Source organism: Phoxinus phoxinus, assembly GCF_949152265.1.
Source record: "Phoxinus phoxinus genome assembly, chromosome: 25".
In the NCBI taxonomy this organism is placed as follows: Eukaryota; Metazoa; Chordata; class Actinopteri; order Cypriniformes; family Leuciscidae; genus Phoxinus; species Phoxinus phoxinus.
In genome coordinates, this window is record NC_136900.1 from 14,858,928 (window position 1) to 14,879,830 (window position 20,903).

The window sequence follows — 20,903 nt, forward strand, 5'->3', positions numbered from 1 at the left end:
GAGTCTCCATAGAGGGACCTATTCTTTAGGCTGCTTAATGAAAACATATCCGTTATCAGTGTTAATAACAGCACCCCCAGACATGATTGTAGCTTACGATCACAGAATGCATGACACCTGCCTGTCCAGTATCAAAGCTGCCTGCCGCTTATGCAAATATAGCAAGATAGTCCTGTAGATCAGTCTATGAGGCACCACCAGTCAGATCAGACTTCCCAGGAGGTTTGTGTCACTGATAGCAATCACTGCCACACAAGCATACAACATTACAGACTCAAATTAGCAGAGCACAGAGGAGAGAAAGGGGATTAGAGAGATCCGCTCTCCCACCGGCCCAACTTACAAATTAAATATGATAATCAAACAACACGATCACAATGGATTTGATGACGGGGGTTTAGCAAAATTTAGCTTGTTATCCATGGTTGCATGCTCTAATTTGGATTTTTTTGTTTTTCATTGATGGTGGTGATAATGGCTGCTTTGTTTTTCTGTCATTTTATATTACTACATGTAAGTTGAAAGCGCTTACAAAAAAAAAAGTAATTTTTTGCGAAACCTTACATACACATCTCTTTAAAATATGTCAGTATTTTTCAGGAACTACTGTTTGAAGTTTGGTTTGAATAGTTGTAAGAATGAGTATTGATACCGATTTATTACTTTTTATTTAATTTTGGAAAAACTTGTTTTGAGATTTAACAACAGGACCAAATGTATATATTTTATTTTTTAATGTATCTTATAAAAATACCTGAAAGTAATGATGAACACTGTAGCGAAGTAATGATAATTGGACAATCATTATTTTTTCTCAGCCCTAGATCTAAAGAAATTCTTTATTCGTATGAAATGTTAGTTGAAACAAAAGCATTTCTTCTTTAGCCCGTTGTTAGTTCTTTACCTCAGTTTTAAGGCCTGTTAGATGACCCTGTTGAACAACTACTGGGGCTCTCCAATTGCTTAAAAAACAGCTGGTATTCAAATTGGATTCCCGGTCTAATTTCCTCTGAGGTAACTGGCATGTCTGTCCCATCTGTCAACAGGTGAGAACCAGAGCTGAAGCCGAATGCTCTGGTGGCTGCCTGCACAAACAGCCTAATTCAATAAGGTGATGTCTGTGTCAGCCAATGCTTATCTACTGAATTCACACAAGGTGTCTGGGAGTTTGAACAGTGCTGGGCCGAGCAAGGTGGAAAGTTGACACCTGCCTTTCCAATCCCTTAAGACAACAGTAAGTACCTCACCTGCTGTTGTCATGACCTGACAAAGATTTAATAACATCATGTTGAGGGAAAAGTTGGTAAATAACCTGATTCATCTGATTTTTATTACATCCATTCTATTTAAAGCTATAACATAAACCATTCAAACTTTTCATGGACTGATTCTTGAGGTGTAAAACCAACAGATTGGAGCATTCATGACTCGCAGCTTCTCTGCTCTTTATTGTCAAGGCAATCAGAAGTTTATTCGCAGTTAAGAGCAATGAGAGAGAGTAGAGCGAAAGCCTCTCATCAAAAGAAAAGGCCCGAAACAATTGTTTTGATGACTGATCTGTGGCCCAGACTGTCATCATTACCCCCCATGAGAGGGACACACACCCCCTAAAACAATCCACTCTGGGCTAATGGCTCCTACGCATTTCATTTGTAAGACACTATAGAAAGTATGCTACAATAGGCTCCATCTTGAGAGGGCCCATCTGGGTGCCTCTTAGATCCTTTGAACAGCACGGAGGGTCGCTGACCTAGAAAGCCATCAATAAAAGACAATCCTTGGGAGGACAAATTGAAGAGCGGTGGAATCTCTCGTCTTTGCCTTACTCAGCTTTGAGTTTATGGGTGAGGCTGATGATATTTGCCCACTGTACTGTGTTCGTTACTCAACTTTTCTGTCATTATTTGGTCGTCGGGGTCAAGTTGTTTCTGAGGTGAAGGAGACTTTGCCTCCTTTGCAGGAGATTTGGAACAAGAAGTGAAATTTAAATGTTTTAAATGTTTTTACCCCATACTTTGGTTCAAACTTGTCAAAATTAGATATCTGACTTAAAAGGAATACTCTGAGTTCAGTACAATTCATCAGCAATATAGATTATACACTTCTAATGGAGGTGAAGGGGGGAATTTTTTTTGAGAATTTGAAAGCAGAAATGTGAAATTTGCAAGATGTAAGATAAAACCAAAACCTTAAAAAGATAAATTAAAATTTTACAAGTTAAAAGTGCAATCTGTCAAAACTTTTGTATTATTATAATTTAAAGCTGTCTAATCATTTTTACTGTAGTTTTACGGTTTTAGTGTTTACAGAGTTTAAGTTGTAAAATTAGATATAACTTTACACAGAAAAGGTTAGTAAATTATTTTATCATTGTTTACATGAATATTGTTTACGTCTGGTGGCTATTCTATTGAAACCGCAAGTATTTTAACATTACGTATTGGCCCCATTCAATTCTATTGCAAGCTGTAACTGTAACCCAAATTTTACCTTTTTTTTTTAAACAAAGGAAGGGAAATGTGTTTGTGTTAATCAACATTATACCACAATTTCTGTTGGTTTGAGTAACATGTGCTGAACCAGGAATATTCATTTAATTAACCACATTCATACTTGTATTTACTATTATTAATATTATTTAAAGGTGCATTCAATTCACTTTTAGTACTACACATTCTTTAAATGTAATTAATGAATTTTTTTTGTGCTTAGTTGAACATTTTGAATCCTGCTACTGTTGATATTTGTCCGTTTCGATGATCTAATGAGGCTTTGATGGGCTGGACCGCATCATTGACCTCAGAAAAACACCCTGAGTTTGTCATACCGCCAGTCCACCTCCAAATAACAGGTTTTAACCAATGCCTTTAAATGACCAAATGATTGCAATGAAACGACACAATGAATCACATCTGAGCCCATTGACAGTCTTTCAGTCAAACGTACAATATACATTGCAATTTAAGCTATTGGCTCTTGAGAGGGGAGCTAATTGTTCGCCGTTTTTTTTTTTTTTTTCAATAATCAGAAAAGGTCAGTGGTGAAGCTGTCACTGCCTTTCACAATGCCAGCCAGGCAACAGATGTTAATTCGAACCATTACTGTCCTATCGCTCGGCGAGATGAGTTCATGACAAACAGCAGAGCTCTCTCCCATGCCGAGAGAGAGACAATCCAACAGACTATAATTACCTCCAGTGCCATGAGACTGATGGAGACAAGCCCTGCAGAAAAGGACCCATCACCTACCTTAGATATAATATTTTACTACCTAGTAATTTATCCATCATTCCTGAAAGCACTTGGGTCCTATTGTTGTCAGAGCAGGGGAATGAAGGCACCGGCGAGGACTTCAATCTCTGAAATTACACCGTTTTGGAGACAAAGGCAGGATGGAGGGAGAAACAAGGAAGCCATGCTTTTGGGTGGCACTTTTATCATTGAGTGGCAGATAGTTGAACAATCAGCAAGTCTGGGGGCAAAGTGATGTTGAGGCAGACAGTGCCTTTTGTTTTTAGGCTGAATCGAAATGGTTTTGGGTCTATAAATGAAAAGAGACGTTCATAGCATATCAAAATATAATTTTACTGTAACCGATTCTGTTATTTGAAAGGCTTGGTCTGGAAGGGGGAAAAACACAAGTTCTTGTGGAACTGATCATATTTCATGCTGAAGTACATGTACTTGTACGTTAGCTGTATTTCCAGTCTGTCAGGCTAGACATTAACAGAACAAAGATTATCATAGAATCGCAGTTTCATTCCTCTGCAACTTTTTGTGACACCAAGCAATATTTTGTTTTAGTTTGTCATGTTTTCCTCTATTCATTTATGACTTAAATCAGTGGTTCTGAACCTTGAGTTACCCGAAGGCCCCATGTTCTCTAATACAATCTTTGATTTTATGCATTTTGGTGAAAACGAAATTTTAATTAAGAGTTTTATTATTTTAATATATATTAATAATAATGTATTAATACTTTTAAGTCACCCTGCGGTCCCTTTGGTGTGGCTCCCTGTTTGAGAACCACTGACTTAAATGGCATCTAATTAAAGTAGAGAAAAAATAAACCAATTTTTATACATTTAAATATATGACATTTAACAAAAACAACATGTAAAAACTCCTGAAATAACATTGTAATGAATACACTATTGTAATGTGATGTTGTGAATTCATCATTTTGTTGCGTTATGTAAAGACAGCGTATTCACAACATGACTTGAACTTGACATGTGACCCGTGGAGAGATCTATAATCGATCCGAGTTTCAATAGGCATTCCCGAGATATAAGCGGAAAAGTGAAATTCATCCGGGGGAGGGGGGTGGGGCTGACCCACTCGGCCAAGCCAGAGAAGGCGCGCTCTCCCCGGCTCGGCCGTGAGCCCCAGAGGGGGTGGAAGTCAGATCAAATATGGGACTTTGGAACGTACTTTGATACGTCATAACTACGAGATGCAGCCACCTAAGAACATCAATCTCGAGTTGACTTTATAGTTCAAGACTTGTGAATTTGTGTTCAAAATCATATTCTTGGTATATGTTTAGAACATGGTAGAACATTTTAGTGCATTGGTAATATCTTGCAGTGTTATTTTGTCATATTTTCACATATTTAAATAGTTCTTCCTTACAATATGATCCTTCACCTTTTCCTTCACCTTTCAATCCAGATCTGGCCTCTGGAGCAAATCTGCCGAGCCATGCAGAGTTGATGTAACGAAAAGCCACCAGTCAGTCAGTGAATCCCACAAAAGAGGAAGTGCATCTTCTGCTTGTCATTACAGCTCGGTGATGTTGCTGGTTTTAATGACCTTCCCGAGCATTCACCACAGCCAGGGGGTCATACAAACCCACGACTCTCCAGGAAAAGCCCTCCATTAATGGGAAGAGGAACAGAAGCACCCGGGCCGCTTCAGTTCAGCGGACAGATGGTAGGCCATTGTAAATATTTTGATTGATGGAGGGTGGGGTCAAGGCGTAAACCTTTGTTTTCCATATAAATGGGGAGGGCGGGAATCCAATGCAGGATGTGGGCTTGTTTTTTTGATAGGCCTCCCATTCCTTAGCATGGCAGAGTGCAGACACACTGAAGGGTAGTGAAGGTTTCCATGGATCTAAAGAATGTTTCGGACATGTTTTGTGTATCTGACCTCGTTTTATATGTAAAGTTCCTGCTGGTCTGAGAGGAATCTCCTATAGTGAAGATGTTGTAAATATGTCTGACCGTTGTATATGTGTTTGACCGTATTGCTGTTTTTTCCCCCATGACAGATGGATCTGATCTGACCCAAGGGATTGCTTTTTTGACAAATTAGACCTGACCAAATGTAATTTTGCCTTGAGAGTGACTTTCTTTCTTTCCTTTCCCAGGAAGAGTCAACAGCCGAAAGAGTCCAAAGCAACAGGTGAATTCAGCCCCTCACACACACTCACACCTTCCTCTCCTCCCCAAACAGAAAAACACTCCTAACCAGCAAACTGCAACAGTGACCAGCCCAGGGATCTAAATCAGCCTTTACCCACACATTACCTTAATGATGTCACAAAGGAATGCCCCATGGTCCTAGTCTCTGATTGGCCCACAGCTCCTCACAGGTCTAATCAGGAAGTGTTGGTGTTAAGAGTGGCTTTTCTAATTTAAGGTGTTATCTGCGAGACAATGGCCTGTTTTGTTATTGCGTTAGAAAGGTGATTTGTCCCTGGGGCTCTGACACATCTTCTTTCACACATGTACCTTGTTAAGTGGCCAGGAGACCAGAACGGTCAACATGCTACAAAGTATAGACGGAAATAGATCATTTAATTTTTGAGAAATTATTTGCGAGTCCCTTTAAAAGTGATAAAATCACAGTTTTTTAGTGGTTTATTACTTTATATAAAATGTGTTGGTTGCGATCCTGGATGCTGATTGGTCAATACAGTGTTCTGACTGAAAATACATTACAAAATGATTACAGCATTATTAATAGTAGTACTAGGCAGTGGTTATTTTCTTTTATTTTGATTATAAGTGCAAATAGGGACAGATGTTATATACACCAAGTAAAAAATAGCAACATTTTCCTTGCACTAAGTGTAAAGTGCTATTTAGAGCAAATGGTGGCAGATATTATTTGCACCTCAGTGTATTGTAGTATAATATAAAGCAGCATTCAATAATAGCAACATATTCAGTGTGTATGATTATATTTATTAAAATAAATATTGATGCTGCTTTATTGCTTTATTTATTGCTTAATTGGGTTCGGTAAAAGGTTACGAAAAAATGGAACGCCCTCCTCTTTACTCTCCACACAACCGATTCTGTTATCAGCGGGATTTCTTTTGTAACTTTGTCTGGCTCAATCAGTCAATGGTGGGCGAATTTAGTGTAAATAGCCTCTACCAACAGCAACAACAACATTTGCACTTGGTGTAAGTAGACATGCCATTAATATTATTATTATTAATAATAATAGTTGTTGTTGTTATTTAATTTTAATTATTTAGTAAATTAAAAAAAAAATTAAATCCTTTTTGCAGAATTTTTATTCTCTTATTTGTTTTTGGCTTGTTTATTTATTTTCTAAACCGCGTATCCTATGTAGGGTTGTGGTATTTATTTATTTATTCTCCAAACCGTTTGTCCTATAGAGTCATAGAATTTATTTATTTACCAAATCGCTTGTCCTATGTAGTGTTGTGGAATTTGTTTGGTTTATTCCAGTAATACACTAAATGCTGTGCTATATTGTGAATATAGTCATGGCTAAAGGGTTTGCAAGCAAGCCAGCTGTCAAAATTGAACATACAAAGAGTTCCCAGTGCTCTATGCCATTCTTCCAACATAAATTGAATAATTCACAGTAAATCAGTTTGTTGCCGTAAGTACTGAGTGTTTGCCATTGTAGATCAGTGTGGCTGATACCGGATGATTGATATGAAATGATGTCTGACGGCGCTGGAGTTGTTAGCACATTCAATTCACATTAAGATAAATTGACTGCAGAGGGAACAGCCGCTAAGAGTCAAACAGACACACATATGCACGGCCCCTCATAAACATGATTGAAAGCTCTGTACACACATCCATCCACGTGCTTGCCTGAATTGCACATAATGACTCCAGGACACACACGCATAACACGCACACATAACCACACAGTCAATTGAGTGTGAGAATGACGATGAAACAATCTTTTCCGCTCTGGGCCTGTAATCGGGGCCTCACTTTTGAGCAGCGTCCATGTGAATATGTAGCATATTTGTCACATGGCTTTAATAGAGAGAATCAAGTTATTTAGTTTGGGTAATGAGGTGGCGGCTTGTTGTGTGTTGGCAGTGACCTCTGTCAAACACAGGGGCATGAACATGCGAACCGAGGAGGTGGCGACTGCTTTGCCCAGCAAGAATGTTAATATCTCACTTAATAAACTATGGATGCGTCTCATTCTGCTCCCGAGATCCCTATCTGAATGTCATGAACATTCAATTCGTGGACTAACAGGAGCCGTGATCATATAAACACTGACACAATTGAATGTTTCTTCAATTTTGAGCACATACATGCCTTTTAGATTTTTTTTTTTTTACTGTAACAAATTAAAAGTTGTTCTGTTAAAAAAAATATTAAAAGTAGTCTTTTTAAATTAATTGTTTTGCATAAATCTTTTCTTTAAATTAATTTTAATGTATTTATTTAATTTATATATATATATATATATATTCTATAGACATTTTGTGTAAAGAAAACAAAGAAAAAAAGGTAAATGGCATTCGTGAAAATAATCTTTTTTTCTACTCAAACTGAAAAGTGAAAATATTATTTAATTTTGTTTTATTGTGAAATTAGCCCTAGCATGACAGATAAATGTCGAAGTAATTTCTATCACTGATTATTCTTAAAAATATACATTGAAATTTAAAAAATGTAGTGCATTTAACACAGTGCATTTTTGTTAATGCCATTTAAAAAATATAAAGGTAACTACAGAAAATGAGACTTTGTGTTGATTTACACTTGGACTTAAAACATGACATTGTTTCTGGTAAGTGAATCTAGTGAGAGGTCAGTGGATTTCTACAAAGTGAACGTCTCAGTGCACCAGAAGTATTGTGACATGGCTGACTCCCTAGCTAGTAGCTAGTGTACTGGCTACTGAACTAGTGAGCTGATTGAGCCACACCCCATTACACCTGCTTTGTTTACCTCTGAGGAGTCAGGCATGGCTTCACCACACTCCCCTTTTCGCTTGTCATTTTCGTTTGTTTGGTCTCCTGCGGCGTTTAACATTCTTTTAAAAAAAGAAGACGATGGCTATTGTGAATTGAGCTAATAAAACTGTTTATCCATGTGCTAAGAAGTGTGAGTGTGAAGAGCACTTGAGATTTGTCCCAAACCACTGCACCCTTTGTGGCCGTTGGAGTGGGTGTGATCCTTAGCCAACAAAGCTTGTTTGACTTGTAGAGTTTATTTTTCCGCACCGATCAGTTAACTCAGTTGTCATTACAAGCCGTTAAAGGTACAAAGCCTTTTTTTAGGGCGTAATTACAACAGTCAATTATTCAAATTTGCTTTTTTCAGTCATCTAATTCCCATCTAAAGATATCACATCAGACTGTAAGAGTAAAAAAAAAAAAAAAAAAATGGCTGAATGATTTTATGCCCAATTTTCTCTACGTATGTAACAAAGCGATTATTTTCTCTCCCCCGGAAACAAAATTAGAAGGTACAGTTCCTATTCAATGGGCCGTTTGTCTATCGGCGGCAATATATAAACTGTCACAGCATGAAATCGGTTTTCTGCCTTGGTTCATTTCAAATCAGAGGTTTCGAGCGCATTAGTATCGCAATTAGAGGGCCTCGGTTATGCGACGCTAGCTGTGGAAACACAGAGACCCATTTCTTTTTTTTCTTTTCTTCCCGGACTGTCGGGTTTTAAGAAGGTGACTGGGCCTGCACCCTAATCGCCACAGATAATAAATTGATCAACTCTTAAACTTCTGAGAGGGTTGAATGGGGCTCACCCCGTCCATTGAGTGTGGACGGATTACTCACGCTTAGTTGGCTCTAGGTAGTCTTTGGCAAGCCTCCCCACCAGGCCTGGGAATGGGGCTGCATTGAGGCCCATTCACAAGAGCCTGACACAGAGCGTGCTTTTATACAGCACTGCTTTATTATGAGAAGATCCCCAGCCGCCCACCCCGGGCTTGTCCTTGCCATACTCTTTCTTGCACGTTAAGAAAAGGTTATCCCCTACCTTAATCCATATTGCAATGTGGATTAGAGCGCGAGTGTGTGTGTGTGTGCGTGTGTGTGTGTGGGGAGGGGGGCGTGCGGAGTGTTTCAACTTCACACAAGATTCCCCCCTCCCATCGAAACACACTCACTCTCTCTCTTTCACCCTGTTTTTCTCTCTCTCTTTTACAAAGTGCCTATAGGCTCTGGTAAAGGATTTGCATCTTGAATGGGTAACCTGCAGTTCTCCTCAATGAAGACATCAGATCAAAGTTCAACCAGTCAAAGCCCTGCTAAAACGTTAAGGAGGCCGGCACGTACACAAAGGCACGGGATGAACGGCAACTGCTGCCTCAAGAGAGGGGTAAAAAAAACACACTGGAATCCCTGATCCAGATTAAGAGTGGATTATGGCGTTCACAATGGAGCCGGTTTCAATTGAATTCACTAAAGAATTTTTTTCAATATTTCAATTTTTAATGGTTATTGTAAACTTTTCATAGATTTAAAAATGACAAATACTGTAATTAATTCTCTTCTAGAACTTCGGATCCGAAAATTCCACAGTTAACGGCATTGATTTCCACCTGTTTCTACCAGCATCTTAAGCTCTAAAGTATAACTCTTGTCAATTTAATATATTTTACAATGGAATTTATTCCTGTGATCAAAGATGAATTTTCTGCATCATTTCTCCAGTCTTCAGCGTCACATGATCCTTCAGAAATCAATCTAAAGGGCTGATTTGAGGTTCAAGAAAAATATCTTATTATTATTATTATCAACAAGTGTGACCGTTGTGCTGATTTTGTGGAAACTGATTCTTGAACTTTCTATTGATCTGGATTCTTTAAATAAAGTTAAAAAACAACATTTATTTGGAATATAAATCTTTTTTCTAGTCAAATCAAGTCACCATTATATAGCACTTTATAAAATACTGATCGTTTCAAAGCAGCTTCTTATTGATAAACAGGAAATGAATGATCAGTGATGCAAACTTGATCAAATATGAGACAAATTTAAATTCTGCTGTTAAGCAGCTCTAAAAAATGCAAGTGTCAACATATTTGTAACAATATAAATGTCTTTACTGCCAATTTCAATCAGTTTAATGCATCACTGCTGAATTAAAAGCATTATTTTTTTAAATCATACTGATCCCAAAAATGTATATAATATGCGTATATATACATTATATAAAAAGTGGTACTTTCTGTAGTATTTAATTAATAAATAAAAAAAATCTTAACCTGAATGTTAGTCGCATTAATCTTTTAATTATCTTTAATATTAATTATATTTAATAATATTTATACTTAATTTGGATTGATTATTTTCTAGAATGATCTTTCAAAAACATATTTAGCTCCATTAAAACTAAAATAGTAAGGCAAAAGACAATAACGCACTTAATTACTGCCCTTTCCTGGCGCCAGGTCGTGCTTAATTGCTCTTGCCTTATTTGTGACAGTCAGATCCTTAAGTTTAGGATCTGGGCTTTATCATTGCGACAAAATGACAGCTCACTGGCTAGAAATGAATCCTTTTTCTGTTGTCTCTTAATAAATGAGCCAAATGCCCCATGTTGGTTCCCTGACTATTAAATTGGGTTACTTTATGATATGGTATAATTGGTATCAATTGCACTCCAGGTGATGTGGACCCTGTTGTTTAAATGGTGCTGCTTTTCCCACAATGAAGGCAGCGCCTTGCTGGGTGCAAACTGTACCGAGACACTTCTCTGGGTAGCTATAATCTTAATTAGCTAACCCACTCGTTCACGTAGATATTCGCATTGCCTTCATCATTATCTATATGAAATATGCCCAGCAGGATGGCCATGATACAATATATTACACACAAAGGCAACTGTGTGAAATGTGTGCTCTCCCCTCCTTAAAATCGCGGTGCGGTGCAAAAGGACCTGAGCGTTTTTCTCCTCATTTAATTTGGGCCTGGTGAGCGGTGTTTAGCGCAGCGGGCTCAGAGGGCGCCATTGTTTATTTGTCAAAAGTTAAAAATGCCTCTCTTAGACAGCTCTTTAAAAGCAGGTTTCAAGAGGTACCCCAATGCTAAATTGTAAAGTTGTGTCCAGAATGGAACACATGGTAAAGAGTGCCGTAATTGGTGGGTTTGTTGGAGGAGCACTTAAATTAATGTTTGGTATTATGGACCTTTTATGTGTAATAGGCCTGGTTAAGATCATAAAAGCTAAGGAAATGTTAACACTTGAAAGAAGTACCAGTAAACTAGCATGATTTTGTAATGTTGAAGCATTTGTTTCCAAACAGCATAAAGCCACAGGGAGTTGCAGACCATTGGCTAACTGGAGATTGTTGAGCGACTGCATCCTTGATCATATACAGCCTCTGCTTCACAGTATTTGGACTCTTTAGCCACAATTAAAAAGGTAAGAATGTCATTGGATTCAATAACAAAGTATCAAACCAAGTGGCATTTATGGCATTTAAGTGGCATTTAGATATAGCACAAGCAAACTTAGTTAAAGTTAAACACTTCACAAAAAGTTAGATGATGCTTAAAAAAATAATCCTTATATGCTGATTTGCTGTTCAAGATACATTTCTTTTTATTATCAATGTTGAAAATTATTCTTAATATTTTTTGTGTAAACCGTAGTACTTTTTTCAGGATTATTTGATGAATAGAAAGTTCAACATTTATTTGAAATAGAAATCTTTTTGTAACATTATAAATGTTTTTACTGTCACTTTCGATTAATTTAATGCATCCCTGCTGAATAAAAGTATTAATTATTAATTTTTTAAGTCTTGCTGACCCCAAACAGTTGTGTATCTACTATGGCAATTTTGAGAATATCTAACACAATCTAACATAATTTAGTACCACAAAGAACTTTTTCTTGTCTAGTTCTTAAAAAAACCGAAAAGAAAAACAAATCCTCTGCTGTTGCTTTAAAGAACCCATAAACCAAATATGCTGAACTGAAAAACCTATAACATAAATAGGAACTTTTTAATCTCCAAAGAACAGTTTAGCCAACTCGAGAACCCTGTGAGAAATGTTTCTTGATAGCAGGTGTTTTGGTAAACCAAATATCCCTTAAATGACCTTGAATGTATCGAGTCAACCCAACACGGTAAAGCATACTTATTTTTCCTGTCCTAGTTGTGTTTTTGTTTATTGTCTCATTTCAAAACATTTACTTCAAAACTTGTTGATGATTGTTTAGCGAATCTCAGGAACTATCAGGCCTCACCTTCATTAGACCGAAGCGAACATGAATGAACGAAATGATTATACCGGCAGCCCCAGTCATTATCTTATCAAACAATGGCAGGCCTGTTCAAATTAAACATTCTTCTGTTGACAGGTGTGTACGGATGTGCTTCTCTTACTGCGTGCATCATGCGTGTTCACGTCTGAGGTTGCGAGTGTGACAGACAGGGGTTTACTGTGACAGAGAGACCCCCACACACTCCCCAGAGACGTTCTCCCTCCCTGACAGACAGCTCATCTTCCAGGTGAAGGGGTGTGTGTGTGTGTGTGTGTGTGTGTGTGTGTGTGTGTACGCATAGTACAGTGCGTAGGAGTAGTCTGACAGACAGAGGCACAGTGTGTGTGTGTGTGTGGGTGTATTCTGATAGACAGAGGTTCAGTGCTGCTGGCAGGTGAAGGTGATGCCCTGATTCAGCTGTGGACTGTTTATTAGAGATGGAGGGAGGGATAGACAGATAAACAGAGGGATGGGGGGGGGGGGGGGGGGAGTAGTGCAGATCAGGTGTTTCTCACCCAGCCCCTCGTTAATGGCTCGTTCATTATTTCTGATTTAGCGCTGGAGTGCTGCGGTGGTGTCAAATCTTAACTCTGTTCATTAAATCATTAATTTTTTTTTCCAGACGGTAAGTGAGGCCAGTGTAATGAAGCCATCACAGTCTCAGCAGAATTCACCCCTTGTTAAGCGTCTCTTGCAGGTTGTGAATGGCAGTCACTGATTCACAGCTTCCCCAGTGTCTTGATTATGGCACTTATCAATGGTTTTCTATAGATCTTTTCGAGTAGACTTGTGTTGCGTGCATTATTTTATACTATCAGACTTTGTATTCAGTACATTAACAGAAAGCACCATGTTGTTTATTTTATTTTATTTATTTTGCTGGACATGGTATCCATGGTAATACCAAAGTTTTCTAGACATGTACTATGGTACTACGGAAACATTTGGTTGCCATCACTGTACCATGGAACCGCTGAAGTCATTCTTTTGCAATTGTTTAGTTGATATTTTGTTTTGGGGATTGAACCTCTTTCTGTTTTTGGCTTGCAAACTAAAAATAGACCAAAAGTATCAACACTTATTTGAATAATGTAAGATCTGTCATGGTAACTGAAACAAAACAATCTAACTAAAATAAACAAACAAAATATATAAAAAAATATATACAATTATGTAAAAATAAAAAAAGATCTTTCCTGGTACTGAAACAAAAAAATATATAATGAGACTAAACAAACAAAACATAGACAAAACACAAGTTAATATAGACAAAACCTAACAGAATATATATATATATATATATAACGAAATAAACATAATATATAGACAAAATATAAACAATTATTTTATAAATAATAAAGACATGTCCTGGTAACTGAAACAAACAAAATCTAACTAAAATAAACAAAATGCAGACAAAATATAAACCATTATTTTATAAATAATAAAGATATGTCCTGGTAACTGAAAAAAAAAAATCTAGACAAAATATAAACAATTATTTTTTTTAGATCTGTCCTGGTAACTGAAACAAACAAAATGTAACTAAAACCAACAGACAAAATCTAGACAAAATATAAACAATTATTTAAAAAATAAATAAAGATATGTTCTAGAAACTAAAACAAACTAAATTTAACTAAAACAAACAGACAAAATATAAACAAAACATAAACAATTATTTAAAAAACGGAAAGATCTGTCCTGGTAACTGAAAGGTTATAGTTTTAAACACCACATGGGGCAGTTCATGAGCTATCAGCATTTTGTTCTTGAACAAAGCACTTAATCCCAGGTTATTCCTGGGGGATTGTCACTATAATAGGGGGACTGTTGATTTAGTGGAAAAATCAAAAAAGTTGAATAAATGACTATTTATTTGTTACTCTTTAAGTGTATGATATGATATAAACAGCCAGGCAGACTGGTATAATAATCATGGAATATATTGACTGAAATCATCATCATAATCAACCATTATAACCACCCCACACCCACTGCTTGTTGTCACCAGTCCCTGGGATGCTGGTTCAGGAGTTAAGAGCAGGCCCAGGTACCTGAAGAAGCCAAGCTCCCTGAGCCCTCTCCTCCCCTGTTATCTTGTTACTAATGTTTTCCTCCCTTTACCTCAGGGATATGGTGGCCTCCAGGGTCTGCCATCATCAGCAGCCGGCAAGCTGTTTCCAGGCAGCTCAGAGGCAAACAAGTATTGTTGAGTGTCATATATGACAACGTGCAAGTCTTTTTTCCACCGTGATCTGGCACGACGCCACATGTTAAAGGGCATCTTGCCTTTCCACCGTAAGTTTACTTTATTTCAGATGTTTCTTTCCTTTTCAGCCTCAATATAATGGAGATAATACATCTGGATAAAGATTTAAAAGTTAAATGTATGAAGTCCAGAACCTCTGTTGTATGAAGTTCAGGACTTATGTTGTATGAACCAGAACAACTCAAATAAATATTATAATTTTTTTTGTTTAACAAAAAAATGTGTCTGCTGGAGCACACTCTTCATATTCACTTCAAAATATGTGGAGAGAAATTATAAATCACAATGGAGCTCTGAACTATGATTCTGGCCAAAGGCAGTCTTGTGATCTTGCGGCGTGACGTTTTTTTGGCTTCTCTCCTCCTCAGTGTGCACGAAGTCTCCTTCACAACCCTAAACTTGACGTGCCAAAAAAGTTGTGACTTGCTTTTGAAAGCCATCCAGCCATTTATAAAGGAAGTCTAGACAGTTGATTGGTTGTTTCGCATTAGTTTAGTGCTTCGTTTAGTAGACTATTTTTAAACGGCAGATGGTTGCCAAATGTCATAGTGAACACTTGAACTTGTCAATTTATATAGGTTGCCCATAATCTTTTTACCCAATATCTAAGAAAACATCCATCCATCCATCCATCCATCCATCCATCCATCCATCCATCCATCCATCCATCCATCCATCCATCCATCCATCCATCCATCCATCCATCCATCCATCCATCCATCCATCCATCCATCCATCCATCCATCCATCCATCCATCCATCCATCCATCCATCCATCCATCCATCCATCCCACAATGAAAAGGCACTTTGAATGAAACTTACTTAGCTTCTCTCTTGTGGGCTAATGAGGTTCTGTTCAATATGCTATTTTCCATATTCCATTTGATGTGTTTAAATATTAATCTTGTAAAATATTAATGCAACGGGAGCCTTCAGCGGTGGCTGTTAGGAGAGGATAACTCCTGATAAGTGTTAATGTATCAGAAGCTTTGTAAATTTTGTGAGAGCTGCTCACAGATCAGTAAGCTTTTGTTTTTTTGTGGTTACTAATGCTCTGACTTTTAATGGACGCGCTGATATTAGGGTTGCATAACTACCTATGCCTGTGCTACTGTGTTTGCATTTGATCTTTGTAGCCACATTTCTGTGTGTATTTGAGTGCATGCATGCATGCATGTTGGGAAGTAACTAGTAATAATGCCCTATTTACCCCTGATATTAACTTTTATTTATACAATCCATTTGAAATGAGAAGTATAAACGAGTGTTAAATTAAGATTCAGGTATATTTCTCTCCTTTTGTGTGACTTATCACAGTAAACCAAAAAGTATTTTAATAACAGTAAATGGGGCCTTTAAAAACTCAAATTGAAGTGAAATCTGAAAGAACGAATTCACAGATTCGAGTCCCTACATGGCATTTAAGATGTTTTTTGTTTTTTTAATATATATATATATATATATATTCCTGACTATTTTTGACAGACATTTTACAGATTTGATTGTTTAAATTAATTTTATTTAAATGGCTACTTTTAGTTCAAATAAAGGCAATTAATCCATTGAATTAAATAATTGTAATATTAATAATTTCTACTGTTCATTAAGACTTTCAGCTAATGTTTTTTATAATAATATATCAAATAAATGTTATTTAGTTTAGATTTATGTACAAGTTATGCCTTAAAATTATGGCTCTGATTAAAAATGCCGAAGGCCCCTAAAGGCTTCAGTGGCGTTTACTTGAATCTGCTTTTTCTAAATAGTTGCTTGGCAGTAATTGAACTACTTGAAATTATGATTAGCCTGGCAACCTCCAAAGTAGCTTCCCCAGCGCTAATGCATGCATATCCATGGATGTGTCCTAGTGCACTGGTTCTGTGTACGTTCTGGGCATGTGTTGGTCTGCTTTACTGTACATTGGGGTCACAGCGTGCTGGAGACGGTGTCAGCTGGGTGGGCATATGGAGGTCTTGGCTGCTGGTGCAAGCAGACTGTGGGCAACCCTGGGTCCAAACTTGGGCACATTTGTTCTATAGGCAGAAGGCAGGGGTAACCCCTATACCGGCCACACTCTGAGGACCCGGGACAGCGGCCCCCACCAGATGCCTGTTTTTGTCTACACAATTCAGCCATTTTGAGATTAATCTTGATGTAATTTGATTTCAGTTACTAAACATCCATGTTAGTTAGTTAGGAAAAGCATAGTTGGCATAATGTGTTTTTTTGTGTGTTTGACCATCTGACTGTACAATATGCCTCTTATTATATGATTGTGTAACAAATAATGAATAAATAGACAAAAATATTAAGTTATTGTATTATTTGAGAAGAAAAATATTATGCAAGAGACATTAAACTAGTATAACTAAGTAGGAAATATTTTGCCTTGGACAGTTTTACAGTTTATATACAAATATTTCAACCTAGAATGCCTTGAACAATCAGAATCGTGTATTTTATAGTCATATTTAAAATTTTGCCTTTTTATTTCAGTGTTTTGGAAATGTAATGAGAAACAAGAAATAGTTTGATCTATTTTATCATGTTAGGGTCGGGGTTCGGAAGTGCTTTTAAAAAAGCATTTTAAGCAGATCCTCATTTTGTTATTGCGTTTTCTAAAACTTTGAATAATGTATAATTAAAAGCCTGTTACATCCTGCATGAATTGGTTATATAAACTTAAAAAGGGTATGTGGGCTGTTCTCTGGTGTTCATTTTACAAACTCACAATCCCGTAGTTTTGGAGTTCTGTTTATGTAAGTTCACATGTCAGGCTGATTAGCTGTAAGAGGTACTAGTGAATTAGGAGATCTTGACTCGACTCAACAGAGATGACATATAATGAAAATGGACACAAAAAAAAGAAAAGAAACATGGCTCTCCGAGCATGAATGTTTCATCAGTTCTACTGCACTATGCTGCTGAAAGCCTCAAGTTGAGTCTCTACCACACAATTGACCTGAAAGTTTAATAATAACTCGCTCATGAGGTGCCGCATGTGTGTCAGGCTGTTTGTGCGTCTACATCTACATCTTCGCTTATATTTTCGACTGTGTTTTTATGTGTGTGTGTGTTTACAGAAAATGTTACTCCCCCAACCCACTCTGGATGAAAAGGGTCCTGTGAGAGAGGAGTGTACAGCCAACCACATGGCAGGACAGGCGCGGTGTCCTGGGCTGGGGCCTTATGGAAGGTCAGGGGGGTTGGCGAGTAGCGGCAGCCAGGACTCTGAAGGAAACAGTGGGAGAATGGGGCGGCTTGAGCCCGCTGGTCACCAGCCAACATGCCCAACCTCGAGAGTTCGCTTTCCTCCACTCCAAATTTGCGGCGAGGGAGGTATGCATGCAAAACGACACAATGTAGATATTTTGGTTCAGTGTAGTAAAGTTGACATTGATGACATTGCCCATTTTAACACTCTAAGCTTATTTATATAAAGTATGGTAGGCATAATCAGGGTTTTTGTTGTTATAACCATCTGTACAATTCACTATTAAAAACCCAATTCACGTTTATTTGTATAGCGCTTTTCGCAATGCATATTGTTTCAAAGCAGCTTTACAGAAGATGCTTGTTTCAAAGATGAGTGTATCAAAGTAATGTCCATATGGCAGTGATATACAGTTGTGTACTTAAAGTTAACATCATGTATTCAGTTAGGATACTATTTTATAGGTTTTGTATGTCGATCCAAAAGTTGGCACCATTTGAATTAAAAATAAAAGTTCCAAAGGGAGTTTTCACAGTCATGCCATATAAAAAAAATGTTGGGTTCCTCAAAGAACCTTTCAGTGAACAGTTTGTAAAATAACTATGTAATGTTCTAAAGAACAGTTTTCCACAATAAAGAACCTTTTGTGCAATGTAAGGGTTCCATGGATGTTAAAAGTTCTTCATGAAACCATTGATGCCAATTAGAACCTTTATTTTTAAGAATGAATGCCACTAATCATATTGTTGTGTTCCAAATAATGAATGAATAGACATACAAGTATTGTTTTTAGGTTAAGTTGTTGTATTATGTGAGAAGAAAGATACTGCGGAGTCATACAAGAAAGGTGAAACTAGCAGAGCTATGTAGGAAATCCTTTGTCTGGGACACTTTTATAGTTTAGTGCTCAGTATATAAAAATATGTGAACCCTTAATGGCTTATTTGACCAATCAAAATCAAGTGTTTTATAGTCATATTTTAACATTTATAGTGTCTTAAAAAAATGTATGTGAGAAACAAGAAATGGCTTTATCTATCTAGCTTTAAAAAAGCAAAAAAACGATTCTGCCGGTCTAATTTCATGAGAAACTTGTCATGTCTTTATCACAACCCCCTTTCAGTCTTCATACACAACAGTCTCCACACCAATGATACCAAAACCTTTGCTCTGTCTCGCTTGTGTTTTAAAGTAGGACAAAAACATTTTTTTTCCATGAAAATTGCATAAGGCCAGGGCAACAAACATGGAAAAGGGGGCCATGTGAAATATTGAAAAGGTTGAATAATTCAGGGCATCCGGTCATGTGTTAAAAACAGGATTTTGGGGAGAGGGGGTGGAGGAGAAGGTGAGGCGTAAGGGGAGTGATCCCCCAGCCGCTCTCCACACCCACCTGCAGGGTGACGGTCCTCTCTCCTGGCCTGAACCCCATCTGGAGCGGGACGGGATTAGACCAGGCCAGACAATAGTGCTGGAATTACTATGGAAAGAGTAGAAACACAAATGACTTCTTTTTTAGCTTTTCACAATTTCTGCCATTTTTTTTCTTTTTCTTTTCAATTTTCTTTTCCTGCTAAAAAATTGGCATGTCAATTTTAATAAAATCCTAGTATTATTTGTCCTCATTTTTACAAAAAACTTTCTTTTTATATTATATTTGAAATTAATAATAAATAAAAGCATTGGTTATGCTGTGTCCATCTCTTTAAAAATAAAAATAAAACTATAAAAGTAAAGTAAAAAAAGCTTATAAGCTTATTTTAAGCAATTATCCTATGGCTATTTAAGCCAATCATACATGTTTAAGACATAAATATATGCAACTGTTATGTTTATTTTACATTATGACATGCACTTTTATATTTTATATGATGTAAAAATTGAGTTCCTGCAGAGGACATCTATGGACAAACTATTGATTTTTTTTCCTTTACAAAAAGTATCTTTCATAAAATTGCACCGACCATTTCAATCAAATTCTAGTATTATTTGTTCTTGTTTGTACTTTAAAATAAAAAATATTTATTTATAAATTAATAATCTAATAAAATAAAAAGCAAGGTTATGCTGTGTCCATCTCTTAATACAACATTTTGATGACTAGAAAAGTAAAAAAAAAAAAAAATGTAGCTTATAGTTTCCATAATCTTGAATATTTAAGCCATTCAGATAACCGACTTGAAGACAAAAAAATACATGCAATGTTGGTTTATTTAACATTATGACATGTTCTTTTACTGTATGTTTTATATGATATTATATAAAAAATACCATTACTACAGAGGACATTTATGGACAAACTATTGATTGTCTTTCCTTTACAAATCACCCTTCACATAAACCCCGAGGTATTCTGCCACACACACACACACACACACACACACACACACACACACACACACACACACACACACACACACACACACACACACACACACACACACACACACACACACACACACACACACACACACCACGTCATCCTCTCTGAAGTGAATGGAGGGGCGGATGGGCTTCTCTCGTTCTCTTGCACACAAAAAAGTGCATTAGGGGTTGGGAGGGGTACATGGCAACTGCTCGCGTGTTGTCAGGATAGATTAGTGTGACACGACTCAATCAGACGTTCAGCTCAGCAGACAGGCTCGGGGGGATTGTGCAGAATGCCGTACGAGATCCCCATTGGTCTTGGACATACACACACACACTCACTCCCATCAGCCATCTCAACATCTAGTTCTTGGAATAAGACAATCAATATTCATTTCATTTATAAACCTATTACATATTGTGTGTTTATAGGTGTAATTTATATGGAATGGATATTTTACAGTTTTGGTTCAAGCTTTGTTGGTGTCGTGGTGGTATTTGGTAGAAGCTGCATGTCAGTGTGTGTGTGTGTGTGTGTGTGTGTGTGTGTGTGTGTGTGTGTGTGTG

At 37.1% G+C, this 20,903-nt stretch overlaps 1 protein-coding gene across 8 annotated transcripts in view; it reads left to right on the top strand.

Moving 5' to 3' along the window:
* Positions 1-20,903, top strand: part of LOC306993805 (uncharacterized protein) — an 88,539-nt gene that overhangs the window by 2,464 nt on the left and 65,172 nt on the right. For 4 of the 8 annotated variants that reach the window (XM_079603906.1, XM_079603907.1, XM_079603900.1 and 1 more), the window contains exons 2-9: positions 1,047-1,234; positions 4,674-4,934; positions 5,374-5,408; positions 9,415-9,584; positions 11,515-11,633; positions 12,579-12,729; positions 14,615-14,783; positions 17,839-18,094. In XM_079603906.1, the coding sequence (XP_079460032.1) occupies positions 17,842-18,094 (253 nt within the window). In that variant the 5' untranslated portion in view covers positions 1,047-1,234; positions 4,674-4,934; positions 5,374-5,408; ... (3 more) ...; positions 14,615-14,783; positions 17,839-17,841. The remainder of the gene's footprint in view (positions 1-1,046; positions 1,235-4,673; positions 4,935-5,373; positions 5,409-9,414; positions 9,585-11,514; positions 11,634-12,578; positions 12,730-14,614; positions 14,784-17,838; positions 18,095-20,903) is intronic. The other 4 variants (XM_079603901.1, XM_079603903.1, XM_079603902.1 and 1 more) reach the window with 4 other exon arrangements.